This window comes from Pagrus pagrus (genome assembly GCF_965226575.1).
Source record: "Pagrus pagrus genome assembly, chromosome: 3".
NCBI classification, from domain to species: domain Eukaryota; kingdom Metazoa; phylum Chordata; class Actinopteri; order Spariformes; family Sparidae; genus Pagrus; species Pagrus pagrus.
Genome location: NC_140187.1, coordinates 14,431,533 through 14,442,559, shown reverse-complemented (window position 1 = coordinate 14,442,559; position 11,027 = coordinate 14,431,533). Strand labels below are relative to the sequence as shown.

The 11,027-nt window shown below is 41.2% G+C and overlaps 1 protein-coding gene across 1 annotated transcript; it reads right to left on the bottom strand.

The window, feature by feature from the left end:
- Positions 1-1,132: 1,132 nt before the first annotated feature.
- tas1r3 (taste receptor, type 1, member 3) lies at positions 1,133-6,453 on the bottom strand (the record flags this gene model as incomplete). The annotated part of the gene is made up of 8 exons (XM_084348836.1): positions 1,133-1,741; positions 1,823-2,193; positions 3,266-3,386; positions 3,519-3,722; positions 3,814-4,212; positions 4,297-4,653; positions 5,820-6,120; positions 6,251-6,453. 8 exons carry the CDS (start codon positions 6,451-6,453, stop codon positions 1,133-1,135), a joined length of 2,565 nt encoding a protein of 854 aa, XP_084204962.1.
- Between the last annotated feature and the right edge of the window lie 4,574 nt (positions 6,454-11,027).

Below are 11,027 nucleotides of genomic sequence, written 5' to 3'. Positions count from 1 at the left end.
AGGATGAGTTGAGTCAAGGTGAAGTAAAGAGACTCCCCACTGTGAATTAATCTTTGGGATAATCTCAGAATATGTTGCCTGGTGTCTGTTGTCAGTGCCGATGAAAAATATTTCTTATTGATTAAACCATCCCACAGTATATTTAGGTAAATAAACAAACTGACTTTTAACTGACAATTTCATACTGTTTTACTTTGTTTATATTGGCTGACCCTGCCACCTTTTCTAGCTTCAAACAGTGTTCTGGCTCTGAGGCAGCATGCAATCTGCAAAGTAACTGGTAACTAAGGTTTTAAAAATGTAGTGAGTAAAAAGTGCAATATTTGCCTCCAAAATGTAGTGAACTGGAAGTATAAAATACTAGAAAATGTAAATACTAAAGTAAAGTGCAAGCACCTCAAAATTGTACTTAAGTACAGTACTTAAGTAAATGTACTTAGTTATATTCCACTGCCGTCGGCCATCATTGTCCTATTACAGATATATCGATATCAGCATGGTGTCCTATATGTGCACAAACAGAACTTAATGCATGTCCTCCAATTTTATTTTGGACAATAAAGTTTATTGTTACACTGTAAAATATCCTGCCTCCATTACGTTTGTGTGTTTGTACATAAGCATGTATCAGCTTGTATATCAATATTGGTATCGGCATCGGCCCTCAAAATCCAATGTTGGCTTTAATAATACTTATTTTGAATGCAGGATATTGGAACATTTAATTATTTAAACTAAGGATCTGAAGAGTACAAATGGTTCAGTGCCCCCTAGGGGGAAATATTAAAACAACAAAGAAAACTCAAAAACAAAAATGTAATTGTCTTTACGTTATTTATGTTGCATAAATCACAGCAATGTCCCATAAAAAAGGGGGGAAAAAACCCAAAAAAGGTTTTCTGTCAAAATCTACTCCTACAATTAGACCATTGTGCCCCCTATTCTAACAAAATTATACAAAATGTACATAAATGCACTGTTTCTATAGAGTGTACATGAGCTTTTGTTTTTCATGATTATAGATTCATATTACATTATGGCTCAACTTATAGCTATACAGTATGTTTCATATTAGACCTTAGCTAGTTCATTCACAAACAATATTCGTTCACATACAAAGCAAATTTAAACTTTACATGACTCTTGATGATTGCTCTGATTCTGTCTGCGACTGTGGTTCCTCCTGAATTGGTGTTGGTGGGACGCCCTCCAGGAAGGTACAGAAGTGCTCTGCCTTATCGAGCTCAGGTTTTCTCAACAGCAGGTAGCATTTTGGGAAGTAGTAAGCTGCCACCAGTCCGAAGTTGCTTGCCAGGGTGAACGAAACATGAACAATAGACCTTTTTTTGTGACCCTGGCCAATGTAAATAGGAATAAAGGTCACCCAAATCACACAGTAGATCAGGGAGGCAAAAGTGATGTCCCTTGCAAGGTTGTACTGATGAAGAGGCTTTACTGCCATGAAGGTGCACATGAATGATATCAGGGCCAGTGCACTGATGAAACCTTCCATTAGGGCAAATCCAGACAAGGGCTCCACCGGGCATGCAAGAAATTTTGTCAAAAAGTCTATTTTCATGATTGCCAGATATTTAGACAGCGAGGGCCCTTCCTGAACAAACCAGATGCAGATACCAGCCTGCACAACACAGCAGACCAGCACAAACAGCCAGATTCCAGGGCCTCTAAGTACATGCAGGTGAGAGGCAGCCGTCTTTGGGAACTCCGAGATGTAGAATATCTGTTTGAAAAGAAGGGTTTGCAGCCTGATTACAATGTTCGCTCTACAATACAGTAAAGCATTTTACCTGTCATTCCTTACCTGTAGTGAGATGAATGCGATAATGGAGAGGGCCACTGTTTGGAAAATGGAGGTGAGGGGCAGCTGAAGACGACACACCCCATCCCCTGGCTGCCCCAGGAAGAGCAGCAGACTGAGGCAAGCTGCCATCAAACTGAGAAGAGCTACAAAACTCAGGACTCCCCCCGAGGCCTTAACCAAAAAGGTTCCTCTGTGTTTCAGGAACACAACACCCACCGACCCCTGACATACCACCACCAGCACCCCAGCCAGCGTCATTGCCAGAGCTTCAGGTGTATCCCAGGACAGCACGACAAAGGTGGGTGCAGTGCAATTAGTGCTGCGCTCTGCAGACCATTGACCCTCGGGGCAGTGTTTGCACTGAATATCCTCTGTGAGTCAGAAAGCACAACAGGACATTTGGTTTGATTAACAAGCATATTGTCTAGAAAAAAAAACTAACAAACCAGGACTATAAGTGACACTAGCCCCATTCAGACAGATTCTGCAATAGCACCCCAACGAACACTCGCTTCTACACTGCCTTTGTATTTTCACACTGAACCAAGCAGTGCCGGGATAAAGCAGCTTCAGTACGTCTTTTTATTCAGTATGCTAGCGTTGCGAAACCAAAATAGGCTTGACGGTACACATAATAATGTTGAGATCTGTGGGTTTTTTGCGCGTATCCACATGTAAATCTAAAACTGTCTAAGCAAACTGTTTACAATCATATGAATGCTGTTGTATTGTGTTGTGATTGAGATTTTGACTCACCATGCATTGTGGAAAGTGACAAAGAGAAGTTTTTTGCTCTAAATTACATCACAATATCACCATCAGTAAATAGCAGACCCTGTCTGGCACTGGAGAGGGATGCTGTTTTCCAGGGGGAAGTTTACCGAAGGCTCGGTTAAGAGAGCTGACCGGGTCGTGGTGACTATTCCTCATTAAATTTTGTGTTTTTTCTAGATAAGTTGCCAAAGACAGTAACTACAACAACATAATAGTTGGAAGGCGGCGAAGACATTGTGAGTTAAGTTTTTGCTCAAAATCATGTCACATGACGACCTCCAGTTACAAGCAGGAGCTGCCTGGCTCTCGCTGCTGGGGACAGATGCAGTTTTTCAGGCGGAAGTGTGACAAAGAGTCCGTAGAGAGGGTGACAGCGACTTTTCCATATATAAAATCAGAATTTTTTAATGATGTGTCTGTAAATGAGCTTTAGTAAGTACCGGTAGGCAGATTTTGTTACCTTTGGACAGAGCCAGGCTAGCTGTTTCCCCCTGTTTCTACTCTTTATGCTAAGCTAAGCTATCCGGTTGTTGGCTGCAGCTTTATATTTATTGTACACACACACATCAATCTTCTCATGTACTTCTGGGAAAAGAAAGCCAATGAGTTAATTTCCCAAAATGTGGAACTACTTCTTGTATTAGAGAGAGATATGGACAACCGCATTACCTTTATTTGCCTGGTAAGTGCCGGCCAAACAGTCAATACAATCAAAACAGCAGGAATGGAAGCCTTTGACTCTGCGGACCTGGCCTGGGTTGCAATCTGATGAACAGGTGGACTGAGGAGCCTGCAAAAGGATTGTTATGGTAAAAAATGCATCACTTCAGTTACTCAAACTGGATTATGATTAGGTATTATATAACTGTACAGTATATGTTTAAAGGTTTATATCAGTTTTCTAGTAAATTGCTGAAATTACCTCTGAGTTTCCCGTGTGCCATTTGAACAGAGACTTGTTGATGTCCAGTTTTTGTTCGTAGCTTCCAATCTCAATGAATTCTACAGCCGAGCCCGTCCAGTTCCACTCAACCAAATTGTATCCTATGTTTGGGTTGCCATCACTGTCAAATACTAAGCGTGTGCCGTTCATGTCTACAGATGTATTCCTTAAAGTCTCCAACAGCTGTAAAATAAAGTTTAATTAATTTTTTAAAGTCAGTGTTGTTAAAAAACAATATGTCTGCAATCAGCTATAAAACAGACATAAACATCACCTTCCAGGGATAGATTTTGGTGTCAGGTCCTCGCTCACAGGCAGTTGCACTGCATCCCAGCAGGTTGTGCAGTGCCTGTGCCACGCTGTAGATGGCAGCATACACACTGAAAGCTGTGCGCTGCAGCACAGGCTGTTCCACCAAGCTAATGTTGGCAGGTGAGAAGTTCCAGCATTGTGGGCAGGGATTGAGAGGATCTGGTGGTGGTGGTGACCTGTCCTGACTCAGTTTAACGAAGAGCTCCCGTATGTATGCAGTGAACATATCCAGGGTCTGCAGCCTGTCAGTAAATCCAATGATTGTACCGACTTTTTGGATATCGGGGAGAGAAGTCATTTTACTATGGATGGCCCAACTTGTGCTGGCAATCCACACACCCGTTACATTCCTCCTGATAATCTGGGGGAGATTGGATTAATGACTGAATTGAATATAATGTATCCACCAACAAGATGTAATACTTGATTAAAATGCTTCACTAACCTCTTTAAAAAAGACAGAAGCTGGATCTGAGAGAGAAAAGACCACTACCACTCCGACTTTGGTTGCTATTATGTTGTCGATGATGGTTTTGACAGCTGGTGCAGGGTCAGTGTATATTGGGATCAGCCCCTGATAGGCCACGCAGACTGAGTTATTTGAGGCCACTTTGGAGAATTCCTGCACACCTCGTTGCCCGTACTCCTCTTCACTGCCCACCACCGCCACCCAGTTCCATTGAAACTCATTCAGCAGGCGCACCATGACTTCCACCTGCCATTTGTCACTCGGCACCGTGCGGAAGAACGACGGGTAGAGGAGCTTGTCACTGAATTTGTCACTGGTGGCGCCATAGCTAATCTGAAGTGAGAAGATTATTAAGATTATTAATATTATACCAATTCTGAATTTTACCACACTGATGTTACCCAGGCCTGCCTATTATTGACAGATTTTTTTGAGGTATTAGCTCAGGAAGAAGACAAAGAAGATTGTGATTACTGCGTTTTGCCGTAGCACTTCCTATATATATGCTTTTCAGGTAATAGAAAGGCAGAGTGCAGTATTTGCATTTTTCTCAGTCTCATATTTCGCATAGTTACTGCAGTTAGCCTTTGTAGGGTTTCTGATGATTGGAAGCAGTGTTTTTTTTTTAATAAAATAAATTAATCTAAAAATGCACTACAGTACTTTGGCTCTGATGCAGGATGCAATCTGCAAAGTAACTTGTAATTAAATTTATCAAGGGTGGAGTAAAAGTCCAGTATTTGCCTCCAAAATGTAGTGGAGAGGAAGTATATGGTAATAGAAAATTAAAATACTGAAAGGGGTTTTGTGGAACTGGAGGCCGGTCTGAGTTTACGTTACTTCAATCTAATCTAATGTTAGCTACTGTTGCTCTCTGTTAGCGGAGAGGCACTCGAGAACGTGCATAAAGTCTCATCCTCTGGACTGTTGCAGGAAATCCGACTGGACTCCTTCACAAACTGTCCAAATTCCAGCAGCATTAAACTTGCATAGGCAACTGAGAGAGACGGGAAAGGTCTCTTTTTTTTTTTACGTCAAGTTACAATTCACTCTCATATCTTCAATAAAAAATCATTAATGCATGTAAATTGTTAAAAATTGATGAATAGAGCCCCTGTAGGTAAAGAACAGGTTCTTCAAAATTGTACTACCCGGTACAGTACTTGCACTTAACCTACATTCCATCACTGCATACGGCCACAGGTTACAGGATACTTCAAGTGGGCAGCTGTTTTCTATGTAATTATATTGTAAAAAAAAAAGCCCAAACATTTTAGGATTGACAATAATGAAGAACAAATGAATGTTTTACTGTATTACATGTTGCTTTGCGAGACAGCTCACTTGCCTTCTTCTATGTTGTTCTATGTGTTTAATATTTAGCTTGAATTATATAATTTCTTCAAAAATTAGGAATATTTCTTGAGGAACAAAACTGTCAAATCAACCCAAAACCAGAATGCATGTGAACACATGAAGAGACACAATTTTAACCAAACCTGTGGCATCAGAAAGAATCCCATGAGTTTTCCTATGACTGACACCATTTCCGAGCTATAAGGACCGATCACGGCTGATATGCTGGTCTCGTAGTTGGTGTAATTACACTCCACAGATAGCACATTGTCAGACTTTGCAGTGAGGAAAGAGATAGCCGGCTTCACAATGACAGCAGATTGTCTGCATGTGTCATAGATTTCGTAACCCAACTTGAGGCCAGGGAGCAGAACTTGGTTTGCGTTGATCTCATCCACTGCATATTTCATTACTAGAGCGAGGCCCAGTCCATACTCATTTATACTGTGGGACCACAGGCAGAAAAAAACAAAATGGAGGCCTCGTTAGTCAAGTTAAGCACACATTTCAGTGCAGAATCTCAGAGAAGTGGGTCATTATTTCCCCTAAAATACTATATTTCATAACCCATTACCTTTCACAGCTGATGTTGTCAGGCTCCCTCCTCTGGCTGAGGTTGCTGGTGAGCTGGTTAATGGGAAAGAGCCCTCCGAGCATAATGTCTCCGGACAAATTGAAGAGATTGGTCGAAATATTTTGGAACCATTCAGGTGAACTCGCGCTGTAGCTCAGTCCAAACGCCCAGCACAAAACCAGCAGAACGGCTGGTGCAGCCATGCTGTGGATCAGCCAGAGATGGAGGCTGGAGTGCATGTGCGTCAGTACATCAGGAGATTTTGTTGTATGCAAACCCTCTCGAAAGCCCCACGGCGGATTGGTGCAAAAGGCCCCACCCCTATCCCGGCCACCTGAAGGTGTAATTCCAAGTAACTGCAAATCATGTGAAATGGTCCTTTAAATAATAACCTATATTTACATTTGTGGTACAAATGGACGTGAAATGAAAGATCAGCACCCCCTAACATTTATAATCAACATATTCTTTAACTTTTAGAATTAAAAAAAAGACAATCGCTGTAGTATTATTGCCACTTTTATTTTGATTTTGTCTAAAATGACAGAACCTTAAATTTGAGGGAAAGGCTGTGAATGGTGGCATCTTATTTGTTGGCGCTGCATTTAAGAAGGAAAGACTCACCGTGCGTTTGTGTGTCTATCTGTTTGTGTGTTGTGCAGGAGGGTTTCATCCATCCGGAGCATTTTCCTGACATTTGCTTGTGGTTTGCTCTTTGATTCTCTTCGGCGTAACTATCTGTCAGGAGATGAGCCCATAAGCACACTAACCTCCTTTCTGCCCATGACCCTGAGTTGTTATCACAACAAAACCAAAAACCAAAACCAAAGTATCACTTTGCAAATATTTAGTGTCTGTGTGTGGCTTATCATGTCATTTTAGTCTATATTATATATTTATACTACACTAATCCTGTTACTGCAAACAGTGTGCAGTTATGAAACAAACTGCAGTAAGTTCAAACTGGACACTTCTAATGCTCACAATGCTTTTATTGTATGTTGTCATTTTCGCATCGTGTTTTGCATTCACCTCAGTGTTGGTTTTGCATTTTCATTTCCATGCAAAACCATCGCTGGGTGTTTGTCATCCATACAAGCAAATTGAAACATTCCCTCCCGAGATATTTTCATAAGCCTACAGCAGACTTAACTTCTTTTGAATAGTATTCTTTTAAATCAAACATTGAGCAAACCTTAATTTTGCCTAATAAGCTTGATTGTACAACTAGAAAGGGACAATAGCTAAGCTTGACTGAAGGCGGAGAAATTACATTGACAGGTTGCCATTGTAAGAGCCTCCTGTTCACCTGACGTGCACCAGTGTCGGTGGAAACTTGAGCTCCCAGGCAAAACCAGTGTAATTTCAGACGTGAAAACACCAGTTGGAAAACAATTGCCTTCTATCCACCTTTGCAGACAACATTTCTATCCAGTTACCCTTAGAATGAGATAAAATGATGATGGTATTTACTAAGTTTTTTTTTAAATAATTTGTAATGTTTCCCTAAATTGATTTCTTTTACATTAACAAACAGAATAATTACCACCATTACAGTTAGCCCTGCTCACTTCTGTTTTAGTCATTGAAATTACACAATTTCTTGCCTTAAGGGTCAAGGTTTTAAGACATGTACAGTATACTTTAATCAAATGTTTCTACTGTAAGCCCTTATCATTATTTGTAAGATAGTATGACATGTAAAATACTGATGATTTGGGTGTCCCAGGTCTTCAGATAGTGAGACTTTAGGTCTGTGGCCGGCTCGACCCACCAACCCAAAGAGTCAGGATTTGACAACCTGGGAAACCCAAAGATTTCACGACATGACCCACATCAGCAAATGAAATCAACAGCAAGAAGATCGACTATTTCTGTGTAGTTATTATAGTTATTCTTAATGCCTAATGTTGGCATTATTTTATGGTGGAGTGCTGAGAATAAATTGAGTTGCTCTCTAGTCAAGTTTCTCGTAGTGGCTTTAACATAACATGTGATGTTGCACTCCATTACCTGTCTTGTTTGTGAAGTATTTTGTCTGGAAAGTCATGAAAATTGTTCTGTAACAAGCAAAAATTCTCCCTGTGGGATGAGATTATTTCACCTTTGTTTAATACAAATCTTTGACAATAGTCTTTTTAGATTTATTTGGATTCTGCAAAGGGAACAAGGGAACAAGGCAGACCTGTCTCTCTAACAAACCTTGTTCTGCCGTGACTGGAGGCAGCATTTGGCACGAATCATATTTGCATATTAGACTAAAGTAAGACTTTAACAGGGAGTAAGCATTAGCAAAACAAAGCCAATCAATTCTAGAGCACACGTTACAGACTTGAGTATAGACAGAAAATATTGAATACTTAAAGCAACATTATGTAGAAATAGGCATTTTGTGCAAATTCACCCTATTACAAGACGCTGAACCATTAAAATGGTTTTGAAACTGTTATTTTAAGGTAAAAGTTGGGAGTTATATAAGTTGCTTTAAGTCATTCTTGGATTTCGTATGATATTACATCTCATAGGACAACACAGAATGTCAAGTTTCCTCCTAAACGTGAACTTTTCTGTACTCGCATTATCGTGTTTTTCATGCTATCTTTTGTGGTGAACAAGCCTGATGTGATGACATATCAGTTACAGGAAGGGTTTGTTCAGGGACATAAAGGAGGTATTCTGCTGGCTATCTTGTTAGTCTTCTTGACGTAAGAAGGCCGGTGATGAAGCTCAATGTTTCTCTTTAGCACAGCCTTTCTGATCGTTCCACCTACGGTTCATTCTTCTTCCACAAGACCGTATTCAAGGCTTTATCCTCTCTGTGAATAGTCAGAATCACCTTTATTTGCAGAAACATTTAAAATTGCACGCATTTAATTACACGTCTCTGACTGGATCTTGTGCGTGATTAGTGTGGGCTCAGTGCTGCTGAACCGCTCCTGTGTGCAGACAGTGGCTTCAGATTAACATCTTATTTATGTTTGTGCAGCTTTCTTTCTCAAGCGTGAACTCACCTTTTGTGTGTTGTGGCGACGGATAACTTTCATTTATGATCTGGGAAAGCGTCACACGCATGCAAACACGTTTTCTGTTTGGTTTCCAGGTATTAAATAATTTCTACGCAGCCTGATGACACACTTAACTGGCAGATGGAAAATCACTATCATTGCTGCACTGGAGTGCTTTATTGTTAATAAAAGTAACCCGTCTCATGGGTGTTCAGAACAGCTTAGATTAAAACTGGTAGATGTAGCTTTTTTAAGAGGATACATGCAGTTTTTTCCCGGTTAAGGAGTTTTATGGGATGTTTTATTGCACACAAATTTGAGGCAAATTTGAGCTGCAAATATTGATTAATCAAATGTCAAATGTCTTGTTTTGTATGAACAACAGTCCAAATATCTAAAGAAAAGTAAAGGAAAAATATTTTGATAATTAACTACAATGTAAGGTCAAGAAGAAGCAGCAATGTCTCACTTTTAATAGCCTGTAACCATCAAATTTGTGGCATGTTACGCTTGTAATGCAGCTCTCACATAAATAAAATGTTAATGTTTTCACATAATTGACTCTTTTAAAGCTGTTTCACACCAACTCTGTCTGCCGCAATACTGTAAAGTTTATGTTAGTTTTATTGCCCTGGTGCAGAAACTCTACTTCTTTCTGAGCGTGGACATTTACATAGCTCAGCCACTAGATGTCAGATGTGTGTATTTTATCATCTTCACTTATGGGGACTTGCACTGTCTGCCTTGCCTGTAGGCTATTTGAAATCTGGCACTTTATTTGTACATACAGAAAGGGAATATTTATGTTTTGAGGAGCTAGAGGCCTGAGGTTAGAAATCTCAGAACGGGACATATTGTCTTGATGGTGATGGAGCGAAGGTGGAGCTTCCTGCAGCTGTGTGGGCAGCAGGTACATTGTGTAGTGCAGGCCTGTTTGAACAACTGATAACAGAGGGGAGTCAACCTACAGAAATCCTGAAATGATTTTCTTGGTCCTAATGTTTTGTTTCACTCTGAATCTGAAGAAACATGTTTTTGTCCTGTCAGCCTGTCTGTAGATTTCCATGGGTTGGCCTTGTGACCTGCAAAGGAGGGAACACTGTTGCACAACACCTCTCAGATTGAGAAAACATAGACGTTTTTGCATTAAGGGAACATCAAACATGCATCCTGATGTGAAGGAATAGTTACTCTTGCACGTTAGGGTGCTTTGTGCCTTTGTGCCAGTGGTAATATGCTGTGGTTAGCAAACATAATAGGCCACTAGTGCCCCTGCTGTCAGTCCCAAATGGCCGTGACGGTTGCAAAACACAGTCTGGGCAATATTCCCTCCCAGGAATACCACCCTCTCTCCCTTGCTTCCTTTTGCCCTCCTTCCCTCACACTACTCCCCTCCGCTTTGCCTGCAGAGTGGATCAGCCTCGCTCTCTAATCTCCATCGCTGGCCTGAGAAACACAGGGCCCGTTGTTGACATGCTGGCCTCATACCCCACAGGGGCTGACAAATTATTAGCCAGCCTCTCTGTGCAGAGTGAGGCCAGCCAGTCAGCGAGTCCGTGCAGCAGCCAGGCAGCAGAATACTAAGCTGTGCTGCTGGACATGAGACCATCTGTCTCGAGCAGCTCTGAGGCAACGATGCTGGAGTTAACGTGGGAACGACGAGATCCTGGTGTGCGCCGGCGGGGGCGGCTGGTCAGGGTTGAACCAGCGGTGGTGGAGTAACGTTGCTGAGTTTACAACATCGTGCAGAGGAGCTTGTGTGTGTTATCACA